Source organism: Suillus clintonianus (assembly GCF_016758775.1).
Source record: "Suillus clintonianus strain FC179 chromosome Unknown DEU56scaffold_75, whole genome shotgun sequence".
NCBI lineage: Eukaryota > Fungi > Basidiomycota > Agaricomycetes > Boletales > Suillaceae > Suillus > Suillus clintonianus.
The window spans coordinates 20,138-44,658 of NW_024539299.1; the positions used below are offsets into that span (position 1 = coordinate 20,138).

Genomic DNA, 24,521 nt, shown 5'->3' on the forward strand with positions numbered 1-24,521 from the left:
CACGGTAACCGCATCACGTGAGTCTAATAATAGTACGGTAATAACAATAACACAACTACGTACCTACTACCTACAGCTGTATATAAAGTCCTTCGTTATCCAGGAGATATTGGAGGAGGCTCTGATTCACTATATCCGCCTGATCTTACAGGTGCGACACACGTGCATTATCTCCTATAGTTACCGTGCGTAGGTGGGAGTCACAGGTGTATTGATGTCACTCTGAGTTCTCGTGTTTTCGGGACAAAAAAAGGCAGACAAGATCTCCAGAAAGGGTACATATATATGATGAGTCGTTATCTGTATTCAATAATGTGAGAAAATACAAAAAAAGGGGAGGGTTCCAGAGAGCCACGAAAATTCTTAAGACAGAATCGACAACGAAGGAGAGTCGGGGATTGGCGCCCGCGCCCTTACGATACTAATACCAAGTCGCTCAGTGGGTGCCAATGCCGCAGCTACCATAGTACTCAAGGCTCAATTATCTCCAGGTCACCGACGACGTTGCATCGTGACGCCCACAACACATCAGGAAAATCACAGATCTCTTGATTGCACTTAATAAACTTATTGTACCTTTTTTTGGCCTTTTGACTGGCAAGTGAATTAAAGTCGTTTGTTGAAAAGTTGGACAAGTGTTAAAAAAGGCGGTCCAGGCGGATCAGACGAAAAAGACAGAAAAAGAGATGGTATTGCACACTAAGTACGAACAAACAATAAAGCTTGAAAAAGTGTTAAAAAAATTAAAAAGCAATCTCGAAGGCATGGTGATCTGCATACTTATTTACATAGTAAGCTCGGAAAGTATCATAAGACTGATAGTATCTGAGGTCGTATGAAACAAACTGTGCACCGTAAATTGGAATTAGATGCGCTGCGCGATAAATCGAGTCGATATGAATGATAGACATATGCGGGGCATGATTGGCATGGTAGGCCGGCCGCACCACCCACATCCCGGTATCTTCGTCAGGAGAGTCGCCAATGGTGTCAAACCACCGGATAACTGCGCAGGGATAAGTTATTCCTTGAAAATTAAAGGAAAAAAAACATAAAACACGAGCAACATTGAATCCTCGCATTCCCTCGAGGTCTGGGTTGGTGTTAACAAACACGCAGTCGTTCCGCGCATATTCGTTTCGCCACTGCGGACATGCGCGAATGTATTCAGTGCGCATACCACCAATACCGCTGAGGTCACTCGGCGAATAGAATCTGGAGGATGCCGAGTTAAAGACAGATATTCTGCCGTCGTAGCCGGGAAAGTGGAATTCGGGGACTTCGGAGAGATCTTGAGGGTCGTCTTGATGTATCTGTTCGAAGAGGAACTGTCGGAGGAGGTGAGGCAGATGCGCTATGTTTAATTCTGCTGCGAGGGCAGCCACAGTTTTTGCACGTTTTCGTTCTATAATGATGTTAGTATTAAACGGGGGATTTCGATCTGACGAACGTACGTGGTGTTCGCGCAAGCTCAACATGCGCTTGTAGCACGGTAGGACCATCGTCCACTTCGCCGTTGTCATCCCCTTCCTCGTCGATATTTGAGCCGTTTGCTGGAAGTGCACCGTCGGCAGCTTGAGAATCGGTGCCTCCCACATCACCGGGATCGTGAAATGGTCCTGTCAGAAGAGAAACGAACATTTGTTAGCATCGTTAAATTAGAAAATAAAATTTGATACCTACGAAGAGCTGCCACAATTGCAGACAAACACGTGCCGTCCAACATATTGCGCTTGGTGAAGTCAGCGCGCAAAGCAGCGAGCTTATCTAGCCGCTGGTTGGTTCGAAGCATTTGCCCGAGTGCATTGAAGCGACTCGAGCGTCTCCAAGGTTCTTTTACTGCCTTGATATGTTTGGTCTCCGTAATCGAGGAGCACAATCCGTTGGGGGCGCCAAAAAGTCGGATGAGTTGGACGTAGTGCTTGAGTGAGTGTTGACGTGGCAAGGAAAATGTAGAAACGACACCAGCGTCTCGGAATGCCTCACGGTAGTGGTGGAATCGGGCAAGTGCATCTTGAATTTCGGTGAGGGTCGTTTGCGTAACGATGTTGCGGCGCACGAGGTAGCAGAACTCTAAAAGAGCGCGGAATGCACGCACAATGTCCAATGGGACATGGCCCTCGATTGCGGGCAAATAGACCTATCAACAATCAGCAGTAAGAATTGAGAATTAAATAAAAACGAACCTTCATCAGTGCTTTTGAATCATCGCCGGTCCACTGTTTAAACCCTCGTCCTTCAGGAAAGCGTCGCAAACCTGAGAAGGGTGCGACAGCTGCGATTCTGTTATATATAAATGAGCGCGTCTCCAGCCAAGAATGAGGAAGCGCACCTTCGGTCAATGTCGTCCATGATTCGTTGACCCTCGCGTTTTCCGTGGGTCAGTATCAAATACTTCTCCACCCAATCTACAAGATGATCCTTGAAAGCTCCCTTGATGAGCTGGTGGAGAAGGTCGGGAGCGATGAGTTGGTTTATATCAGCGCGGGGGAAATCATTGGTAAACGGCTAGAAAATTAAATACAATGAGCAAACTTCGAAGTAATTGTAATGGGCTCAGGGGAGACTGTGGCCCCAGTCAAGGGCGCTGGAGAAACTCGCCCAGTGATTGTAATGGGCTCAGGGGAGACTGTGGCCCCAGTCAAGGGCGCCAGAAAAATGCGCCCAGTGATTGTAATGGGCTCAGGGGAGACTGTGGCCCCAGTCAAGGGCGCTGGAGAAACTCGCCCAGTGATTGTAATGGGCTCAGGGGAGACTGTGGCCCCAGTCAAGGGCGCCAGAAAAATGCGCCCAGTGATTGTAATGGGCTCAGGGGAGACTGTGGCCCCAGTCAAGGGCGCTGTAAAAACTCGCCCAGTGATTGTAATGGGCTCAGGGGAGACTGTGGCCCCAGTCAAGGGCGCCAGAAAAATGCACCCAGTGATTGTAATGGGCTCAGGGGAGACTGTGGCCCCAGTCAAGGGCGCTGGAGAAACTTGCCCAGTGATTGTAATGGGCTCAGGGGAGATGTAATGGGCTCAGGGGAGACTGTGGCCCCAGTCAAGGGCGCTGGAGAAACTTGCCCAGTGATTGTAATGGGCTCAGGGGAGACTGTGGCCCCAGTCGAGGGAGCCGGAAAAGCTCGCCCGTTGATTGTAATGGGCTCAGGGAAGACTGTGACCCCAGTCGAGGGCGCTGGAAAAACTCGCCCGTTGATTGTAATGGGCTCAGGGGAGACTGTGGCCCCAGTCTCCAACAACGGCGAGCGTCCAATAAAAAAGGAAGAACCACTCACTACAAGGTCGCCAACGATCCCATAATCATCCCAGATCTCCAATAGAGTCCCTTCCTCCACCAGAGCGTCCACGTATTCACGACAACGGTCCAAGGCATCTTGATCGAGGTTAAGACGTGGTGCGAGGCACCTTTGCAGGTTGATGAGCGGCAAATAGTGTGTGAGACTTGGAGACACCTTACCTTGCGCACCAACGTTTAACGATGCATCCTAACAGGACTTGCTCTTCATAATCAGCGATATAGGGTCCGAGTCCATAGATAACGCGACGGAAGTGACCATCTCCAAAACGAGCTACTTCGGGTTTCGTCATTCCAGGTACCAGCATCTGAAGGATTTTTGACAGAGAAGAGTGGAAGAGTTGGCGGCGAAACTTTCGGAACCTTGGATCCTCAGAATGTGCTCGAGTAGCTTTATATAAAACCGATCATTAGCACCTGTAAATGACATGAAATTAAAAGAATCTTACACTTTGGCATAGCGAGAAACCCTATGATAGCCACTGCATCTCGGTGTGCGCGACGGACGTTATTTCGAACATTTCCAATGGATAGATATAGCGGGTAGTATGCGTTGTTGCCAGTGCCGACTGATACTGTTGTCTTGTCGCTGCCGAGAATGACGGGAACGAAGGTTGCCCCAACTGTGTCAGGATCCTTGGAAATTTCATCCTGTATCCAATGATGCCTTAGTACATGTGTTGCGCTGGAATGTTTTAAAAGAAACACTTACTGCTTGATCCCATGCCCAGTCAGCAGACATGAAGTCTTTCCACTGGCATTCATCAGTCGCTGACGCGTACTCACGGTAAGGCTGATAATCCACTTCGTCGGCATACATTGGGTTTGCGAGCATATTGCGGATGACTTCACGAGGATCTCGAAACCACACGTCGTAAGAGCCGTTCATCCACGGCGGAACATCGATGTCTGGTATGTCACCGCAATATTTGACGGAAAAACTCTGCCACGGCACGTCTCCAAGTGGACTGCTATCAATTGTATGGTATAGGTCTTTGTGGTTGGCAAACGGCGGACGGTCGTTGTATTTCACAAGTGTCGCGGCCCACAGGTCAAGTAAGGTGTCAATTTGAGGGCCGGACATCTGCTCTCGAGTGTATAGGAATTCAGCGGTTTCGAATTCCGTTCGATTACGAAATGGGGTCCAATCATCGGCAGGACGTGCAACAGGTGGGGATGGTGGAGTTCCTGGGGGAAGAAATGCACCATTTTCATCACAAGGCCGACCTTAAAAAAGCGGACCGTCAAACATTATTTTACAGATTTGCGAGAAGTGCAAAAAATCACATACCATCAAGATCCTTATGGTAATTTCGATAAAAGTGATTCCCCGGTCCAAAGAATTCTGCATTGACATCCGGAAGTGGAGATGACATCCTGGGGATTTCAAAATTGGGCTGATCATGATCAATGTCGAAAGGAACACCATCAGCACGTGGGATGTCTTCTTCACGATGCTGGTCGTTTCCTGGGTCCGGAAGCTCGGGAGAAACTGAATGGTGAGACGGGATGGGACGTGGGATTGTCGGATGGGCTGAGAGCCTATGTTTTGTCCTTCCAGCAGCAGTCTTGAAATACCGCTGGCAGTTCTGATGGCCACAAGGAAGCTGGAGTGTGCTGTGGTCCGGGCGATGGTAGGAGTTTGTCCCACTGGCAGGCATTGTGATGCAGAACAAAATAGAGGCGAGTGAGAAAGATAACAAGAGTCTGATGTCGTGTTTTGGGCCTAGGGCTGACGCATAGTAGCAAGCTGCATGGGCGAGTAGCTGAGAAGGCCTGCGAAAGTTCAATGTTTGTTTGGTCACCGTACCTACAAATTCTATTGAAAGTTAAACGTACTAAGCCGAGTTTCTCCCATCACTAGCAATACTTTGCCTTGCTTCCGTCAATACGCGTATAATGTCTTCGACAACTGGTGTCACTGCTCGTCAAACCCGCGCATCAAACGCTAATGCCCATCCTGGTCAGGTCGTTCTAAATGCAAAGAGGAAAAGACGCACCAAAGCTCAAAAAGCTGCTGACGACAAGGTTCTTGAAGAAGAACTCCAAGCAAAAGAAGCAGCCGCTCTAGAAGGCATCCAGCGTCTCGCCAATATACAGGCTGAGATGGAGCAGGTCCAAGCTGCTGCAGCTGTCAAGAAACCAAAGGCAGTTAGACCACGCCCACGTCCGGTTGCAGCCAAGAAGGGATCTCAGCTGAAAAATGTGGCGGCAGCTGCAGAGGATGGAGTTGAGGATCAAGAGGGTAATGAAAGGCAGAGCCAACTGACCTCAGATATCAACCAGGACGATATGAGCATCGGAGAGATAGAGGTTGTCGCGAAGCAGAAACCTGGCAAGAAGTCACTGAAAGATGCGGTTGATGCTCGATTGAAATCGATGAAGACTGATCAGCTTGCACGTGGTAATGTTGATCTTGCAGACAGGAAAGGAAACTCTTTACCGTACGTTCTTCAATTGCTGCCATGTTGTTACTCTCTGAGTCGACACTTTTCTTCCTCAACTTGACTGCGGAATTTAGGTCAGCTGTCAAAACTTCAGTCAGTGGACGCATCAAGGCCTGGGCTTCAGACATACCAAGTCCTCCAAGCTGTCCATCTGAAGGCCGCTCCCAGTTGCATTCTGGTTCACATTCCTCTGTTCCCCCATCCACTATATTCTCCCGCTCTCAAGCCACAACAGCAGCTTCAGATGCGACTAGTCTTAGGTCGCAGGCCATTTCACAGAAAGGCTCCGATGTACGAGTCTCTGCTGATCCCACTGATGATCTGGTTGGAGGATTCGGCGATGAAGAGGGAGATGACATGTATGAACGCGAGGCTGCATTCCAAACAACAGAAAGGCATCCAGTTAAGGTACCGTATCTCTTCCTCTGATTTATCAAGCTTGTGCGGCTCACTTCTTAAAGCCTATACTCCAGATCGGTGATATCACAGACTCGGAATCTGAAGATGTCGAACCTGGTAGCACGTCTTCAGCAATGGTACGTGGTTTTCCTTTGGCAATCGAAATACTCTTTGACCGTAAAACAATTTCTCGCGGCTGAGTAGTTAAATCCTCGGCTGGCATCAAACAGCGAGCTTCCCCCACCATCCTCTCAGCTTCGCATGTTGGAGGCTGCCCGCCGCTTGGCCGCTGAAAAATACAATGGAGCCTCCCAGGCCCCACCATCTACTCAGCCTCGCAAGCCACAGACCACCTGCATCGCAAGTGGCACAAAACGGAAACTCACAGTGGAGTCCAGTGTCGACTCTGTCGAGATCGTGGAAAGCTTTTATGATCAGGACAACTCGGTATCAAGCGACATTCAATGCATTGATGACACTGCGATGGTAGTTGACGAGCCTCAGAAAACACAAGCACCCCTCTCCAAAGCACCTGAACGCACAGTTGTCAAAACAAAGGCTCCACGGACAACATCGTCGGCATGTTCTTTTCTTTCTGGCCCCATGTCAATATCAAATGACTAACATCTTATTGCAGACCACTGTTATGACCACCAATGCTACGGCACCACCTGCAAAGAAGGTCAGAACTGCGCCCAAGGTCAAACCCGAGCCCAAGGTCAAGCCCGAGCCCAAGGTCAAGCCCGAGCCCAAGGTCAAACCCGAGCAAATGGACACGTCAGAGACCGCCCTAGTGTTCGAAGACGAAGACGAAGACGAAACTTGGGTTGAAATAGCAAAGGCTCGATCGGCCTACCGCAACACGGATCTACCTCCTGCATGCCAGGATGGACAATGGCCTAAGGTTTTCCTTCCCACAATTTACCTGTGGGCAGGAAGTCAACCGAGCCTTTGGAACATCAGTGATGATGCGCTCCTGGAAGCTATCCAGCATACCTTTGATGTCGTCTATCCAGAGGTCGAGTACACACCCACCGTGCAAGGCTCTGTTTTTGGTGTCGTATGTTTGTCAACCGTCCAATTTTCCCCTCTCACATATTTAATTTTAGACTAATCAACGTCTCTCCGAGTGGCGCAGCAATTTTGGCTCCACCGCAATTGCCATCATCATCGATTTTATGGCTCGCAATGATGACACTAGCCCCGGCGAGCTCGCTGAGTACCTCCTTTCAGATTATGCGTTTCTTTATGAAGATCCTGAGGTTATTGACAAGACGAAGACGTTCCAGTCCCCATTTATGCTCCAGCTCATAGCCACTGGCCACTTCCATGCAACATCCGGTCATGCTGATGTTCCAGCACTCAACACTGACGCTCTGGTCGTGAACGGGATTGACGGCGTGATTGGGATGTGTGCAGCTGCAGTAAGCCGTTTTTTTTTCCTTTTGATCAAAGACAATGCTAATTCACTTGTGCAGTTGGAACGCGCCCTGAGGCTCATCAACGACAACATCATTAAAGTCGAGGATGTACTTGCAGCTCCCCCGGCGCTGCGCAAGCTCATGCTCAAAACACCAAAGATGCTCAATAAGGCCACTGGAAAGGAGACCTGGACTGCCTGCGCGTTCTCGGTCAATAATTGGGGCTCAGCAACAAACTCATTCTCAAAGTCGGCTCGTACGAAGGGGAAAACCCTTACGAAGGACATCACCTCAATGGCCCGGAAGCTTCTCAAGAAATCAAACTCTAGACTCAATGACTTCTTTTCCAACAGCGACTCTGAAGAATTTGACGAGCGTGCTTTGGTTTAGTGAGTTGTCAGGATTTTTTGAGGCCTTTTCACATTTAATCAACTCCCTTTTAACAGGTATCGGGCCAAGTCCGAGTCTGTGCAGGTCTTCTTCATCATCTTTGCGTAATCGTCTGCTTGTGCTTGCCTTTCTGTCTGCTTGTGCTTCCCTTTCCGTCGCTGTTCACGCATTGATCGCTACTTTCCGCATATTTCTAATTCGCTTTTTTGCCCTTGTTTTTGCATTGATATCTCTTTCCGCGTCTTTGTGACCTTTTGGACTCTCGCTTTCTACCACTTAATGCCATCTTCCATACACAATATGATGCACTTTTCTCACTTAAAAGATGACGCGGTGCTTTCCAAGATGCTTCCAATGTCCGAAAAATAGGCCATCAAGTGAGTATTAAGCAAATTTAAGTCGAAATCAGAGGACGAGTGGCCTTTTTGCAACTTTTCACCCTTGACTCTTAATCTTCACTTTGGGTCTCTTAAATTCATCATAAGTCACTATTAAGTCATAAAAACCAATCCGTGGTTTTCCTGATGCAGGTTTATGTGTATTCCTGGCGTTCCGTGGATCAGCGCCATGTCATGACCATCATGGGCACGAATGGGTTCGAACTTTCTCCTGCAGCTGGGTGATATCAGATTTGTGATCTATATGCTTGCTTCATAGAGTGCACAGGTCACAAGCCCGGGATTGATCATATGCAGCGTACAGTCACTGGACGCAAACAGTGATCGTCACATCCCTTTATCGTTTGTTCCGAACACATCCTCGAGTTCTTATCTATCAGGCGCTCTTGCTTTCTCCCACTTCCCACGTCCAAACTCTCACCAACCACTCCTACAACTCACAATGTCTACCTTGGGAAATGCGCCAGCTGGCGCTCGTCGGACACATGCCTTTCGCCCCCGAGCAACAGATTCCACACAGCCTGACACCTCCTTCATCCTCAAAGACCTTGGAGATGAGGTAGCCAAATTTTAACTGAACAAGCAATTTGCGAGGATCATTTGGCGTTGCGGTTGAGCGGGCCATGAACTATTGATCATCATATGAATGCGACAAGATAGTGGTGCGTGGCGAGAACTAGTACTTGCAAATTTTAACCGAATACGCAAAATTTTTGCGACTCCGAGGGGCATGATTCATCATTTGGTGTTGTGGCAGAGCATGAGCTATTGATAATCATACGAATCCATCATCCGCCACGTGGACTGTGATGCGTCGCAAATGCTTGTGTCTGCTCGTTTAACACAGCACTTTTATTTGCCTGAGGAGCATAAAATCTGCATGACTGACCGAAGGGCCGTTATTTCTGCGTAGTATCACCCCCCGAAAGATGACAGACTTCAATGAGGCGGAGGCCAAGCTTGAGGCCCTCTTGGACGTCATCAACTCCTCTGCACGTCAAGCAATCGCAGAATACAAGAAGACCGGACATGGGGTCCCCAGTGCCGACGCAACAACCTTCCACCCCCTCGACCTGACGACAGATACGCTTGCGCTCAAAAAGTCGATTAGGCTGCTCGAAGGTGCATACCACCAATTGAGCTCAATACTGGCACCCCCTCAACATACAGTGATGAATGTGAGTGCCAATCGCAAATGATCTCTGCTCTGTTGCTGATTTCGTTAGTATGTTTTCAATTACAACTGGGCGTGCACAAGCGTTGTCTTGCAAGCGCGAATTGCAGATGTTCTGGACCGACACCCGGAAGGTCTTAGCGTGGACAAGCTGGCTGAAGCAGTCAACCTCGACAAGACCAAGACTGCACGCGTCCTACGAGCCTTATCAATAATGGGTTGCTTTAAAGAAGGTAACATACTCGCTATTGTTGAGGAGTTGTCTGAACATGCAGTGCGTTAAACAGTCGAGCGAGACGTCTTTGCAAACACGCGACAATCCCTTGTACTCAAGTCATCAAACAACGTTGGGTGCTTTGCAAAACTTCATTCCCGAGACGTCTCGAAATACGCCGCAGTACTCTATGAGACTATGACCGACGACGAATTTTCAAGATCACACGAGACTGACAAAGCGCCCTCGCTATTTACTTTCAAGAAGGAGGGTATGAAGGGTAACTATTGGGACTACATCAACAATGACGTGAGTTTTCGCCATCGCCATCGCGCTCCCCTTTGCTCTGTTGACACGTCATTTAGGATGACAGCCGTGATGTATGTGCAGAGCCATCCATTCGCCACCAACGACTTACAGAATCATATATATAGGAATTCCACAGAGCTATGCTTGGCCTAACCGAGATGAATTGTGCTTCCGCAGTGCTGCATCGTAAGCAATCGCAAATTTCGAATCATCAACATGACAGTGATGCAGGTTGCAAGACTATCCTTGGGACGATATATCATCTGTGGTGGATATTGGATCTGGCATTGGCGCATTTTCCACTCCTCTGGCGAAAATGTTCCCTCATCTCAAAATCACCAATCAGGATATCCCAGAAGTCATGATACAGGCGCAAACTGTGAGTTCGGACATGCAGTACATATAATACAGCGGGCACATGATTGATATTTGAGTAGGCATGGGAGAAGAATGCTCCTGAGGCACTGCTCGACGGGCGTGTGGACTTCGTGCCAATCAATTTTTTGGAGAACGTGCCTGTTGTTGGGAAGGATGTCTACTATGTAAGAGCCTAAATTTCTTTCCATTCATCGCCAGTAACTTAATCGTCTTTTTATATAGTTGAGGCACATCATTCACAACTGGCGGGACACTGAGGCAACAATGATCCTCCGTAACATTCGCAAGGCAATGGGACCAAACAGCCGAGTGCTAATTCGTAAGTCGGCTGTGGTTTCGACTTGGTGTTTGCTTTAAAGCCACTAGATGATCCCGTGATCTTCCACACATTGCAACAACCTGACATGGGAACTGACAAATTGAGTGTAGTAAGTCTTGGAGTGCAGCTTGGCGTATTTCTAAATTCATGATTTCAAGGCCCCTGAACCTATGTTGCCGAACTTCGGGGCAGGCAGTCATAGAACGTTTCAAACAGACCTGACTATGTGGCTTCTTCTAAATTCCAAGGAGCGAACGTTGGACGAGCTGAAGGTCATCGGGCAAGTTCCTTACAGTATACCTTGGTACATTGGCGACGATTGACTGATGATAATTCACAGGGCCGCTGCTGGTCTGACACTTACCCAGGTGTATGATTTTGTAGAGACAACGGTCATGGAGTTTAGAATTGCTCAGGACTGACCCCAAGAATTCGAATGAGTGTTTTTAAAGATGCAGTAAGTACATATGATAGCATATTAGTTGATCTGCCACGATCCACTAAAGAAGGCGACACACATATCCTTGATTTTTTTTTACCCAAAGCATAACAAGCACCTTGTATATATGTAAATAGCACAATTCCGATGAAGTTTATTATCTTGCTTTGAGATGGCTAGTATATTTAGAGGAAGAATCAAAGGGATGTAACATTGACACGATGTCAACATGTGGCAAATTCACCCTGAGTTTCCCTCCGGTATACAACATCCTAAAATAATCCGAATATTTAAAGTTGACGTTGAGGAGCTACAATTTTTTTTGGCAGAATACCTGGTATGACAGGAAGCCTCGTGTGCTCGGTACCGTGGCGTGTCTCCGTCTCACCCTCGCCCCAACCGACGACTTGATCAATCGAGGAAGAAGGTGCGAAGGATTCAAGATGTTCCCATAACTTCTTATTTCATTTTCGGCACGGCACTCGGTTCATCCGCTTGTGGTGTTTCCGCACTCTTGGTCGTTTTTTCACATTCGAGCTCGGTGTCCGTAAGGGGCACAAGCTTGTCACGACTGGACCATACGCGGTCGTACGCCATCAATCGTACGCGGGAGCAGCTCTGCTGTCCATCGGCCTGTTCATCTTGCACGGATCGTGGTCTTCGTTGATCAGACGCTCAGGGGTTTTGAACATCCCTGGACTAACAGCTGCATGAGGATGAAACGGTGAAGTCAGTCTCCAGAGCGGAGTGGGAGAACTGGGCTAAGGTAGTCAAGTACCGGTTAATTCCTGGCATTTACTAGACTCATTGCGTATCCTATGTGATATACCGCGTAGTGTTGTGGACTCTGGCAGTCTTCGTTCACTAAAATATGTTCTAGTTTTGTTTTACACGCGGAAAATGTTCCTATTAAAATGCAGCCGTCGACTCGGACGGCATGAATCCTAGCCTCAACAATAATTCGACTTCATCGTTGAACTCAACCTTCTCCGCTGAGTCCGTGGCTCATTGGGTGAAAAATACTTTTGCATCGATGGGCTTGTCAGTGCAGAGAACGCGTACACCTGGTTAGTCGACTAGCTCACCACTGGAATGCAAAAGATGCGACAAAGAAAAGCTAGAACGGGTGAGCAAATCATAGTCAGCGAGATCAATCGACAAGCGCTATTTGTGTGACCCACAAACTATTTTCAGGTCTAAGGTTGCCAATCTGGCTGGACAGGACCAGCAACCGTCTCGCTGCCTTCAGACCATGCTTGAAGCTCATGTGGACGGGATAGCATTTCCATCGAAGACGATCGCTCGGTGGGAAAGCTTGGTGTCTCCCTGCTCACTTGAAGGTTGAATAGTATTCGAGAAGCAAGAACACTGTGCGCAACAATTTGAGGTCTGAAATGAGGAATATGAGCTTTCAACAATATACATCTACATATACACTTGACCAGACTAACGTGTTTAGCGTCTCGCTGTACGAGAGCTAGGGGGTTCGCTCAGTTCTGCGAGGTCAACGGAAAGAGGAAAGGACTCACAGGTAGCACAGCGATAATAATCACATTGACTGTGGATATCACTGTAGAGATGTCAGCACGAAATAAATAATAAAGATGGTGTCAATACTTGTGATACAGAACATGTAGAAGAGTCCATCGCGATAGATACTCTTTATTAGCGTGCTATGAGACTCAAGGTAGTGTCGATATCTCAAAAATGCAGTGACGGAGATGAGAACTAGTGGCAGATTGTCAGAGAAAGAGTATTGAATTGATTGTCGCCTCACCAATCTCGAAGAACATTAACAGTCCATATGGGAGGGCACTGCCACGAGACCCCTCAAACACACAATATGAAGGCGGCGCGACTGAAAAGGAATGAATACTAAGACTAAGAAGTGAACCTTGAGACCTTGCCTGCGACTCCTGGGATGTTCAAATTGATGGGAGCAATACTTATAATCAGAGACGCCACCAAGATGGCCTGCGTCATACGAGTTAGTGGTGCGCAGAGATATAGAGATGTCATTGTACCAAACCAAAGGAGAGAAGGCTGATAAGATATACTTTGCTGTTGCCAGAAAAGGCATAGACCCTGGCGATCAATAATCCTGTTGTGCGAATATAAAAGCACGCTGCGATGTGATATAAAAAAGCCAACCTTCCGAGGCAATAATGCCCAAGAAATGTATGCCTGCGAAATGTCATCGCGAAGTCATGTCACGAAAGACGTTTAAACCAACCGTTTACAGCATCGTTAAAGGGTGCACACTGTATATTGATGTGAGTTGCAACTGACACTGCACAGATGATCAAACCTGATGTACTCACATTTTGCGTACCCCATGTCTTGACAGCGGCTGGTCAAGAATCAGCTTTTGCGTGGCAGTGTGCACGGGCGTATCTCACAGTACGAGGTCATAAGTGCACCGGCAAAAGGTACATATCGTGAAAGCGTGAAGGCAATGCGAATTACTCCCCACTTCCGTCCCCAGGTCCATTGGACCTGTAAGAATGATTAGCGGCGAGGTATGGGTAGCTGACTTCTCTGACTTCAGAGTGTAACGTGACTAAGTGTTGGAATCGGGCAAGCAAGCGCTGAGCCCCGATGCACAATAGCAGGCATGTTCCCATTGTTCCATATGTTCCCGTATCATTCCTATTGTTTAGTCTCATGTCCAAGCGGCCATTATACCTACTGAACCTTTTGTTCCCTTGTCTCTCGACGACTCGAAACTTTGACCCTCGTACTTCCCATTTCCATCCATACAAGATCACATCTTCGTTATTTAGTACGAGCCTCACGTAGTATAGAGACCTCAGACGTTTGCGATACGAGCGCGACGACTGAGGTAAGCTACTAACTTTACATATATTCACTGCTCGATACTTACGCTACGTCAGCTTAACTGATTCTCTCAGGTGAATATATATCAGACGTTTGCGATACGAGCGCGACGACTGAGCTTAACTGATTCTCTCAGGTCCCGCGCTAGTGTCTACTTCCTATACTAAGTACATCAGGAAATCATCGAGTTCCTTTTTATCCCTTATATGCTTCTTATTTGTCCTTATTTACCTTAATTCACACTTAAAACCTCCTTAGAATAAATAATTCTAAGGAGATCCATCACCTTAAACCAAGGAGCTTTCCTCGAAACCTCCTTATTTTAAGGCGGTTTAAGGAGAATAAGGCAATCGGAAACTGTGAGGAGATCGAGTAAAATGATTACTTAATTGCACCACTTTATTTTCTGCCACTGACTCAGTTTGAACTCTCAACCATGCACTCACCAGCTGAGAGCAGCTGATCAGTTCCCACAATTTCGAGCATCACTTACCACTAGACTATGGTGCAGTTCACTTATGTGCCGCTACTTTGGGGCAACCGCCAAATTGAAGGGCGACCCAACCCAACCCTAACCCTAGTCCAAATATAGAAGTGTACTTGAGTTACTGTTCAATTTTGGTTCAAAACTCAAGTCTTGTTGGAATAGATGGGTGAATGTACAGATTAAATAGAACATGGAGTTGTCACAGAGGCTGAACTGGCTAGCTAACAATTTTCTCGAGTGTATAGGAAGCTGACAGAGTGTGCACTTCAAGGGGTGACTGGACTGACGACACGAAAATTTGCTCGAAAGCTCGTAAATTTAGGATTCAGTATTGCATTAATGTAGCATAAACATGATGGGATTTGGGACTTTTTGACTTGTTTTGCCCCAATTTTGCAGGTATCTTAGCCTCACCACCAATTCGAGCCATGGCTGAAATTTTAACTCACTCAGATTTCATTCAATGAACAATCGCTCTTGAGAATTTATTCCTATCATCAATCTAAGCATTTTTACAAGACAGAAAGTTCCTGGGACTTTTTCTCACAACACTAGAAATTTTGCACAAAAGTAGCGGTGCATAAGTGAACTGCACCATAGATGACCTTGTATATGTGAAGGCAGCAACTAATATATATACCATATCTGTGGGACTTAGAATAAAATACAACACTTTATCGTCTAATACAATAGGTCTACCATTAGGATTTTAATAAGGAGTGACATGGTGGACCTTATGAATTTTTTCGAAGAAAATCAAAGTTATAGCTCTTGTCAAGGGTAGTCCTTCCATAGTCTCATGACATTTTTTAGTTGAGATCCTAATGAGTTATAAGCAAAATACTACGAAGTGGTGTGTTCAAGAAAGTTCAGGCACACAAGTAATATGACTAATGTTTCCTTAATTTTCCTTAGCCAACTTGCACCTAATTAATTCTACTTTTGTCGAAATAAAACAAAAAAACCAACTTATTCTCCTTAGCCACCTACTTAATTCTACTTATTTTCCTTAGCCACCTTGGTAATTTTTTTAAGTAAATTAAGGAACTCGATGATTTCCTGATGTAGTCATAAATCTGGTGATACATCAGAACGACTCGTAATGAGACTGAATAGACACAGCTTACTAGGATCGCTGACGCAGCGACTTTGGAGCAAAGCAGAATTGTAAATAAAACAACGATAAGCTTGACATCAGCCTCACCGTTAGTATACTTCAATAATAAGAGACGTCAGAGAAAGGCCGGACAAAGCACAAATGGATTACCTTGGCTAACTGCAAACCGAAGGAGACGGACATTTTCGAGTAGTAGCGACAACGGGTGTTTGAATGCAAGTCTGGCACAAGCAGTTGGCAATAAGTACTGCACTATAGTGTGCGCTGCAACAGGGCTGTACATGTGATGATTGCCTCCGGTAAGTAACAAGGTCTGTGGGAAGGGCTCTGGCAGTGCTCAGCGCTCAGATTTGGAGGGTGCCTTGATTACCATGATATCATGATGCATGAATCACAATGGTCACACGTACCCTTGGCAGCACTTTGACGATGTCCTCACGGTATGTCAGGCCCTATTATTATATGGTCTATGGACCCCCCTCCTCTCACAGGTCTCCCCCTATTAGTGTTGTAGGGATGAGTAAATCTTCCTCGGGAGGATACATGCTGACCCTCCTGGCAGAGGGTGAGTACAGCCTCCTGGATGTTTCTTACTCAACGCAGCATCCTATCCAGATGTCGCCTGACGAGGGTGTCAGCAACAGCCTTAACTAGATCCGAGGAGTCTGATAGAGTTTCTACAAGGAAGGACAGAATTGATTAATCGCGGTGGTAGAACAGATGAGATTGAAAGCAAAGAACAAAACCATGAAGAGACGCGTCATAATCATACGTTCGCTAGTCTCGGCAGTAGATGGACCGCTCTTTTCATCACATCACCCTCCCCCAAGGTCGATGTCCTCATCGAATCCTTCTGAACCCTCTTATCCTCCAATCATACACCCCTTGACTCTTCGGCGTGGAACACATCCAATCTTCTCGACGCGGTACACAAATTTTGATTGTTTCATGTTCCTTTTCGCGTCTCAAAAATGTTTGAAGGGCTTCATTCGTCCCGTCATCCATGCTCGTTGTCTGTTTTGGTTCCTACGTATTGAAAGTGAAACTAAGGAACTCATCCCGGCGGTGATAAAGAATCGCTATGGCATTACTTATGCCCAAGGAACACGTCTAGAGAGTCGAGACGAAACGATGTAAGTGATAGACGGCGTGCAAAGTCAACATGAACTGTACCTTGCAGGCCTCAGCCTATGGCGGCCCATGACTCGTCACAGCATACGCGGGCTACAGCCCATCCTCAGGCTCTGGCTCCCACCAGTTCCCGCCTGCCCAGCTCATAACGGCGAGTCTTCGAGATCGAGGCGTGATTTTTCCTAACGAAGTCTGTTATCGCTACAGACACTCATGCACAGGTGCACACCGGCGCTAATCTTGTCCCCCCTAGTCAGGCCATGCCCTTGCTGGAAGTTACGCTATAATCTTCTGGTGTCGCAAACGGGTCTTCCTCGTCATCCTAGCCAATATGTATGAGTTCCGCGAGAGGTTGGTGTGGTGAAACGCTCGATTCCCTACCTGTTCTTGCTCTTTCTGCTTCAAAATTCTTGTGCGCCTCTCGTGTCCATGTTCTACTAATTCTGGTTTCTTCGCGATCTTCCCCTTTAGTTCCGCTTGCGATCCGCCGAGCTTTTCTCCAAGACCCTATGACACGACACGACTCCGTTTAGCTCTGAGACGCTGTATGAGCCCGAGAGCTCCTGCATGCCTTTGTGGCGGAAGCTGACTGGCGTCGGTCAATTCTTCAGGTGCAGTTTGTGTTGGAGTTTCTGTGGAAGATGCAGTCGATCTTCTGGGTTCAGTATTCGTTCCCACGGCGAAGGGGTGTACGATAGAAGCCATTGTGAAATTGAATGAGTTAGGCGGGTATTCAGAAGTTGATAAGTATAAGGAGATCATAGCTAGTACGAGGACTTGCCTTGATTTTAATACACTAAGTTATGATCGTAGGCGTGGAGTGAGAAACCGACAAAAGAAAGCGTAGAACAACTTGAAATTAAGCCGGACACTTCCAGTTGCACTGATCGTTTCGCACACGATGCTGCCTTCGCCATCCTTGCGCAGACAGTTGTAGCTGTTAGCTATAACACTGGCAGATGGATGCATTGAAGATTCAGGACTTTGACGAATATTCATCAGTATGCCCTGAAGCACAAGTGAGTTCGGTATCGGAAATGAATGGGATCTTCCCTGCGATTTGATGTCGGTGAACCAGCGTGTGGTTAATGTTATGTCATGAATACGAGGTTATTCAACTGCTCCGGGGAAATCGTACGAGATGCAATAAAGATACAACTTGGTGTAAAACGGTAACTTACTGTATATCATGATCGACATCTAAATATTCACAAATGGCGACTGGCCCTCCAGAAACATCGTCCATCCTTCGAATTTGTCCAGTAAGCTATTGAATGGAAAGCAACTGTACAAATGCAGGGGGGGCACTCCCATCTCAGCACACAAAGACCGTGTCTCTGCAAAGCGCTCTGCAGCCAAAGCAAAGTTACCATGAACAAAGGCAACCTCCCCAAGTCCACGTGTGCTGAATGCCTTTAATATCAGGTTGCCTTGCATATTGCAACCTTCAATCGTGGCGGTGAGATAGGACTCGGCCCTGTCATAATCGCCTGCAGTGAGCTCGATGCATGCTAATCCGTAAGATCGGTGGAGGAATATGCGTGCATTGCGCAGCGCAAAGAATGGGAAGGGTTCTGAGGCTTTGTGGATGAGCTCCCTCGCAAGGTCATAATTCCCCTGCTTGCTCGCAACAATAGCCTTCCGCACGGTGTCCCAAAGGACGTCTTCCGAATGTTGTCCCTTGAACATGTCTATGATTTTCTGTAGATTGTCCATTGCGTCGGATAACTTGTCCTTGCAAAATGCAGCTTGTGCAAGCCCCTCAAGTGCGTCCCTGCAGCCGAAGACATCTCCGATAATTGTGCATTGCAGATACAGGTCATTCAAGTGTGTGTGCACCTGGACAGTGTCCGCCCCATAATACAATTTGGCCCGCCAGTGCCAAATCTTGAATCTCAAGTCCCAGACATCATCTTCCAAGGATTTCACAAATAATTCATCCGCAGACAGCGTGAATGTGTACATCCGGGCCGTATCCAAGAAATTCCAAGCTCGGGCTTTGATTGATTCGCTGAGAGACTCCCAAGAGTCAGAGTGCTGAAGATCCTCTAAGATATTCTGGGATTGAATAAAGCGACCTTGACATCTCAGGATATCTGCACGGTTTGTAAGACAATATGCCATGTTCTCGAGGTCGCCAGCGGCGAGGTAGAGCGCCTCGGCAGCTTGAAAGGCCCGTACTGCTTCAGCGAGCTGAGAAAGTATGTCGTACAGCTGCGCGAGAGCTGACAAGCAGAATGCTTTTATCGACAACGTGGAGGAGTTCTCGACGATGTTAGAAATAGCGAGGGTAAGGGTAGTCGGACGAGGCAGATGCTGCGTCAAGCACCGCAAAAACTGCCAGCAAACGTCATAGATCTGTTCCGTGCTATCTGGGACGTGGGCAAGTTTGAAAGCAACTACGTGCTCGATGTTAAAGTGATCCGAGATAATGACATCAGCATACTCATCACGATCATCTGAACAGTAGTCGATACTGCGATAGTAGAAGGCACATATATCTTGCAAGCACGTGGAGTCAGGTGGGGGCAATGAATCTTGCACATAATGTCGAATGGGTGCGAGCATCTTGATGAACTTGTCTTGGCGATAAACGAGTGATTGCATGCATAGAACATCGCATATAGTGTCGACTTGCGGAAGCGATGGCAACAAATCACTAGCCAGGTCCTCGTTGAGACCCTGGGGCAAGAATGCGATGATCGCTAAAGCATGACGACTGTCCACTCCGAGATCAAGGACCGACGGTGAGCTGAGTGACAGCTCCATGGTGTCTGACAAGCTTTGCAGCTTCCCCTTGCCGGCATCGAGCACCTTGCTGTGCCGATCCTTCCATCTCTTGAGCAGCGTGGTTGGAGACCAGCTATTTTGCTGTGCGGCATTCGCGAGTATATTGATGGAAAGGGGGTGAAAATCCAATTCCTTGAGCAGGCCTTTTATGTCTTCTTCGGCATCGCTACGACTGGCGTGGTGATAAATCTGGAAGAACACTCGTTGAGCAGAGCTCAAGTCCAGCGGCGGGATATCCTTCGTCATCCAATGCACGTTCGGTGCATTCCTCCTACTGCGTGACGTGAGGACCAGAATGACGCCAGATATATTAGCAATCTCAGCAATGGCTGGTGGTATCTCTCTCAGCGTCGACGATGCACTGGCCTCTTCGAAAGTCTCAGCATTGTCGAGGACAATGAGGGCGCTGGTAGAACGAAGAAATGAAGATATTTGGCGCACGGGATCGGCACCAGCAATTTCTATGCCAAGGGCTCCCGCGAAACGAGTCATAAAAGTCTCGAAAGTGATGGTCAAAGGATCGAGGCCATCGTAGGCCACGAAGAAGCGCCGATCAGTAAATTTCTCCGTGACGAGTGGCTCGTTGAGGATGGCTTTGGCAAGAGAACTCTTTCCCATGCCCCCCGGACCGATCAATGCAATATGCTCATCATTGACAACGAGGTTCGTCAACTCTGCCACAAGATCATCGCGGCCATAAAACATAGCAGGCCGTGACGGAGGCTCAGTTGGGCGATACCTGATTGCGTTTAGAGGACACTCATAACCTGACGAAAATAACAACTTACTTTGGAGCAGTGGTACTAGCAGCATTACCCTTGAGTAGCTTCCTCATACCAACCGCAATGCCAGCGGTCAGTTCAAACTTGAGACGGCATTCAGCAGGCAAGTCGGCATGATGTTACACAGACATACATTGAAGAGTGTGAGGACGCGATCCAGATCCGTCTCCCATCCAGCGATCTGGTCGCGATCAATCGTGACAGAAAAGAGACTCTTCCAAAATCCTTGCTCCTTCTTTGAGGCCACTTCTGTATAGATGCGGTTAACTGATCTGCATGGTGCCATCACTTTCCGGTAACAACGAAATTAATGTGACTCACGCTCACATGTTGAGCTCGGACAAGGCCTCCCCCAAGGACCCTTGCAGATCATCTTCGGTAGCATCCTTGGTCGCTCTTTCGAGTCGTTTCCTGATAGTTTCGCATTTCTCGACTATCGCCAGAAAATCGGACTTGTTCTTGATCACCGACTACACAGACTTCAGGATCCTTCATGAAAATTCGGAAGATTGCGCCAACGCACCTGCGCGATAACCAGGATGTTGGCAACCGTTCCGAGGATTCCTTTCGCCAGGTCGATAGGAACGAGGTCTCTTGTAACGCCGATTGCCGCTATAGTGACACTCAACAATTGGCTCACATTGTCGTCCTGCAACTCCTGGGTTTCAGAAGCTGGTTGTTTTGAGTCCTTCTGTGATAGATCAGATACCCAATGGTAAGACCTAGATACGCGCCTCCTCACCTTCGAGTTTTTGGACCTTCCTGCCTTTGGCTTTTTGGATATTGGCATCGCCTGGGTTAATGTGGTGGATTCAAATTGGAGTGGGTTTCAGTCATCGAACGAACGCCTCCGCCTACCTCAAGGCAGAGACTCAGAGTGGGAAACTGCACTGCCTAGGTGCAAAATTATAACCTGACAGGCGTCAAGAGAATTTGTATGTACTTCTCAACCATTCGAGCAGATTTGCTACATCACATCATGTGATCGGGCGTGGCTATTTTGACACGGTCCTGCCGCGCCTGCCGCGGTCGTGACGCGGCACCAACGAATCTTGACGCGGCCACTGCTGACGCGCCAGTGCAGGTGTTCCTACTATATGTTCTGCATTCGACTCCCACATCAAGCTTAAGTTGGACGGGTTCATGACCATTCCTTTGTTATGTTATTCGTCATAGGGACATGTACTACTGGCCACTAATCAACCAACGACCATTTTTTTTACCTCCCTCTCCGAGTCTGTGGAGCACGTCAACACTTAACATAGGACTGAATTAGCTGCACAGGATACCAATACTTCCCGAGACGGGCCAAAGCGCTTTTGCCAACACTATAATTGAGTCAGCCATATCTCAGCCAGAAGTCGCAAGTCAAACTCGTGTGTGATGGGTAGCTGTGACGAGGCTGTGCCACGGCACTGACGCGGCATGGATGAGGTTTGACGCGGCATGAAGTGGGCCTTGACGCGGCACAGGTAAGTGTGAACGTTGACATTAGTACAGAGACTGTGAAGATGTTTGGGAAAATCTGTCGTGGTATGAGCAGTGGTTGACCCAGCCTGAATGAGGTTCGAGATAACATGGTTGGGGCTTAACATGGTGGCCGCGTTAGTATGGACACAGAAGACAAGCACTGTAAATATGGTGAGAAGTGAATACAGCAGTCTAGGGCTTGTACGCAGACGGACACTCACATGCTGATCATTAACGAGGATATTTAAAGTGTTTGGAATTCAGTTCGAGCGACATAAGATGTTGTTTGAACCAAGTTTGAACATGTCAGGATATCTGGAAAAATTCACGATTAGCTAATGTAAATTCTGTAAATGACCGGCGAGCCGGAGAACCCCGGGTCTCAACTGCAGGCAGGTTCGGGCGCGTCTATGAAGTCACAACGGGGATGTGAAGTCCTGCGGTCAGCGGCAGTTGGCAGCCGCCCTAATGATGTCTCTGTGGTGCGAGTTTTGAGTCTGCGGCCCCAGTAGAACAGATGCTATTGTACAGTACATTTAATTGCATTTAGTTCACACATCTTTCTACAATCATACAAAAGATTCCAATTGTTTTTGAGGAGGAAAATGCATTGGAGAGCAAACAGGTGGCTGAGGACGCGTGGCGGCGCTGTTGGGGCGCCGCGAATGTGCGTGACGACGTTGTAAAGCGCCCATAAAGTGCGGGACGCAAGATTTACAGAGGCGCGGGAAATTTACAAAATTTACGCGGTAAATTCTGTAAATTTCTCGCGGCATCCAACTTTATGCACTTTACAGCACTTTACGGTTCGTTTAATCAGGGCCAGGCGCGAACTCAACCGACGCACGCCCGCCCACAACCCCTGCCGTTTCGATCGCCGGGATTTCGCCCGATCGGGAAGCGCGATCGAGATCACGTGACTTCTCGCAGAGGCGAGGCGTAAATTTCTCGACATAAGTCTATCTCACAGTGCCGCGTCACATATGCCGCGTCACAGGCGCGTCACGACCGCGGCAAGTCGCGGCAGGACCGCGTCAATTTCACCTGGCCCCATGCGATCCACTGCCACACCGCGTTGTCACGCATCTTCGAAATCAAAGCGTAAATTTTTTATAACCAAGTCTGTTATCACTACAGATACTCATGCACATTGCACACCAGTGCTAATCTCGCCTCCCCTAGTTCAGACCGCGCCTTTGCTGGAAGTTGCGACTTCGTGACCACGGGACCGCACGCGTTCGATTTCCGAGTCTCACTCGCGCGCTACTATCTTACTGCCTATTGTTCTAATTTTTCCAACATGTCTCATTCACGAAAGCGAGTGACATCAGCGACTTAAGCGACTTGAGCGAGACTACCAGCGAACCTGAATCCGTCATCAGCTTCAACGAGAACGTATACCTCAACATGCAAAACGCTGCCGTATCTACTGCGACCTACGTGGGACAGGCTCGACAAACAATAGAGCAGCTGGCGACGAATCGACACAGGTGGATCGCAACTCCACCAAGCGTGCACGACGTTGACGCATCTAGGGTTCTAGACGCGATGCTGAGGAATGCTCATGGGACCGGTGGCGAAAGCTCCGAGCGTTATACTGCCTGTGCTATTTGCGCATGTCCTGAGATCCACGAGCAAGTCAATCTCGCGAGAACTTGGTTCATGTATCTGCTCTGGCCATGTAAGTTAGAACTTCGAGATGTCTGCCACAGACACTAACACAATTTTCACTGGTAGTCACAGCCGGAGCCCACCAATCAGCAGACTTGATTTCTAGTCAGGTTACACCGACTATTGACGACACCTATGGCAGTATTAGTCCGGAACGGAGTAGCAGATTTAGGACTTATGTGCGTCCTACCAGTTAGAAAGCGGCTTTGGCGTTAACTTCCAACAGGTTAATCGACGGGACGGTTATAGATGTGTTGTTTCAGGTTTATGGGATGGACCACATGTTCCCGCTAGTGCTCATCAGGGTTATGTAACCTTGATAGGAGCGCACATCTTGAAACGGGCTGTTGGGGTTTTCACCATGGACCGGGTAAGGATTTCTCTGCTAGGTTATCATTGATTCTGACTTCAAGTTGGGTTATGCAGGCACATACCGCGGCTGCAACGTGGAGTATCATTCGACATTACTCAGGAATGTCCGAAGAAACTATTAAAAACATGGAAAGGCTTGTAGACGACCCTTCCAATGGCATGATGCTTGAAGGCAATATCCACCATAATTTTGACAACCTAAAAATATACCTAGAGCAGACGGAGGTGAGCCTGCGGTCTTGCATCCTCGTAATGCCTCACATTGATCAGCGCTCCAGCGAGCAAACGAGTATGTAGTCAGGGAGGTTGGGGGCAGGGCGTGGATGCACCCTCGCAAGCTCCTCGGTAAAACCATCACCTGCAGGAATCACGATGCCCCTACACGAGACTTGCCATTACCTAACCCTCATTTCATCGCACTACACGCAGGCATCTCCCGAATTTTGCATATGAGCGGTGCATCTGAGGTATTCGCACAGATCTTGGACAAATATGATGAGGCAGCAGGAGGCAATATCGGAAGCCTGAAAAGCAATGGAGATCCGGTGCATCAACTGTCTTCAATGATGTCTGCCCTGTTTATAGGCGCTTCATTGATGACATAGTGTCTCGCAATTAGTCCAGCCAATTGATAACGGGCGCTTCAAAACACATGTTCAGCAGCTGCCTGTTCACCTGCAT

General features: G+C 47.9%; 8 protein-coding genes across 8 annotated transcripts; 4 read left to right on the forward strand and 4 right to left on the reverse strand.

The window, feature by feature from the left end:
* Window positions 1–743: 743 nt before the first annotated feature.
* On the reverse strand, window positions 744–4,955 carry DEU56DRAFT_742678 (uncharacterized protein; the record flags this gene model as incomplete). Its single annotated transcript, XM_041348952.1, has 10 exons — window positions 744–1,405; window positions 1,455–1,589; window positions 1,684–2,140; window positions 2,187–2,283; window positions 2,333–2,508; window positions 3,275–3,404; window positions 3,457–3,685; window positions 3,744–3,945; window positions 4,007–4,521; window positions 4,586–4,955. The coding sequence occupies 10 exons, from the start codon at window positions 4,953–4,955 to the stop codon at window positions 744–746; spliced, it is 2,973 nt and encodes a 990-aa protein (XP_041205160.1).
* Window positions 4,956–6,909: 1,954 nt separating this feature from the next.
* Window positions 6,910–7,951, forward strand: DEU56DRAFT_742696 (uncharacterized protein; the record flags this gene model as incomplete). The annotated part of the gene is made up of 2 exons (XM_041348954.1): window positions 6,910–7,200; window positions 7,250–7,951. 2 exons carry the CDS (start codon window positions 6,910–6,912, stop codon window positions 7,949–7,951), a joined length of 993 nt encoding a protein of 330 aa, XP_041205161.1.
* Window positions 7,952–9,126: 1,175 nt separating this feature from the next.
* Window positions 9,127–11,204, forward strand: DEU56DRAFT_534000 (S-adenosyl-L-methionine-dependent methyltransferase). The gene is made up of 11 exons (XM_041346674.1): window positions 9,127–9,527; window positions 9,576–9,756; window positions 9,811–10,046; window positions 10,103–10,117; window positions 10,172–10,232; window positions 10,286–10,425; window positions 10,484–10,588; window positions 10,647–10,743; window positions 10,791–10,852; window positions 10,902–11,023; window positions 11,084–11,204. The coding sequence occupies exons 1-11, from the start codon at window positions 9,279–9,281 to the stop codon at window positions 11,163–11,165; spliced, it is 1,350 nt and encodes a 449-aa protein (XP_041205162.1). The 5' UTR covers window positions 9,127–9,278; the 3' UTR covers window positions 11,166–11,204.
* Window positions 11,205–11,671: 467 nt separating this feature from the next.
* DEU56DRAFT_959007 (uncharacterized protein) lies at window positions 11,672–11,936 on the forward strand (the record flags this gene model as incomplete). Its single annotated transcript, XM_041359295.1, has 1 exon — window positions 11,672–11,936. A coding segment is annotated over one exon (225 nt), but the record flags the coding sequence as incomplete, so codon positions are not given.
* Window positions 11,937–12,378: 442 nt separating this feature from the next.
* Window positions 12,379–15,721, reverse strand: DEU56DRAFT_821377 (uncharacterized protein; the record flags this gene model as incomplete). The annotated part of the gene is made up of 10 exons (XM_041354108.1): window positions 12,379–12,571; window positions 12,634–12,659; window positions 12,771–12,954; window positions 13,077–13,156; window positions 13,207–13,283; window positions 13,334–13,366; window positions 13,416–13,443; window positions 13,504–13,532; window positions 13,582–13,678; window positions 15,635–15,721. Coding segments are annotated over 10 exons (834 nt in total), but the record flags the coding sequence as incomplete, so codon positions are not given.
* A 1,320-nt stretch (window positions 15,722–17,041) lies between these two features.
* Window positions 17,042–17,463, reverse strand: DEU56DRAFT_703683 (uncharacterized protein; the record flags this gene model as incomplete). The annotated part of the gene is given in 3 exon segments (XM_041347353.1): window positions 17,042–17,077; window positions 17,137–17,262; window positions 17,275–17,463. Coding segments are annotated over 3 exon segments (351 nt in total), but the record flags the coding sequence as incomplete, so codon positions are not given.
* Window positions 17,464–17,955: 492 nt separating this feature from the next.
* On the reverse strand, window positions 17,956–21,117 carry DEU56DRAFT_982812 (uncharacterized protein; the record flags this gene model as incomplete). Its single annotated transcript, XM_041359914.1, has 6 exons — window positions 17,956–20,284; window positions 20,334–20,410; window positions 20,461–20,599; window positions 20,655–20,797; window positions 20,851–21,018; window positions 21,070–21,117. The coding sequence occupies 6 exons, from the start codon at window positions 21,115–21,117 to the stop codon at window positions 17,956–17,958; spliced, it is 2,904 nt and encodes a 967-aa protein (XP_041205166.1).
* Window positions 21,118–23,348: 2,231 nt separating this feature from the next.
* DEU56DRAFT_821391 (uncharacterized protein) lies at window positions 23,349–24,139 on the forward strand (the record flags this gene model as incomplete). Its single annotated transcript, XM_041354109.1, has 4 exons — window positions 23,349–23,478; window positions 23,535–23,647; window positions 23,695–23,838; window positions 23,895–24,139. Exons 1-4 carry the CDS (start codon window positions 23,460–23,462, stop codon window positions 24,135–24,137), a joined length of 519 nt encoding a protein of 172 aa, XP_041205167.1. The 5' UTR covers window positions 23,349–23,459.
* Between the last annotated feature and the right edge of the window lie 382 nt (window positions 24,140–24,521).

Coding starts and splice junctions, on each gene's coding strand:
- DEU56DRAFT_534000 (XM_041346674.1), top strand. CDS start 9,279: ATGACAGACTTCAATGAGGCGGAGGCCAAGCTTGAGGCCCTCTTGGAC. Junction 9,528..9,575: donor CTCAACATACAGTGATGAAT/GTGAGTGCCAAT, acceptor TGATTTCGTTAG/TATGTTTTCAATTACAACTG. Junction 10,744..10,790: donor AAACAGCCGAGTGCTAATTC/GTAAGTCGGCTG, acceptor TAAAGCCACTAG/ATGATCCCGTGATCTTCCAC.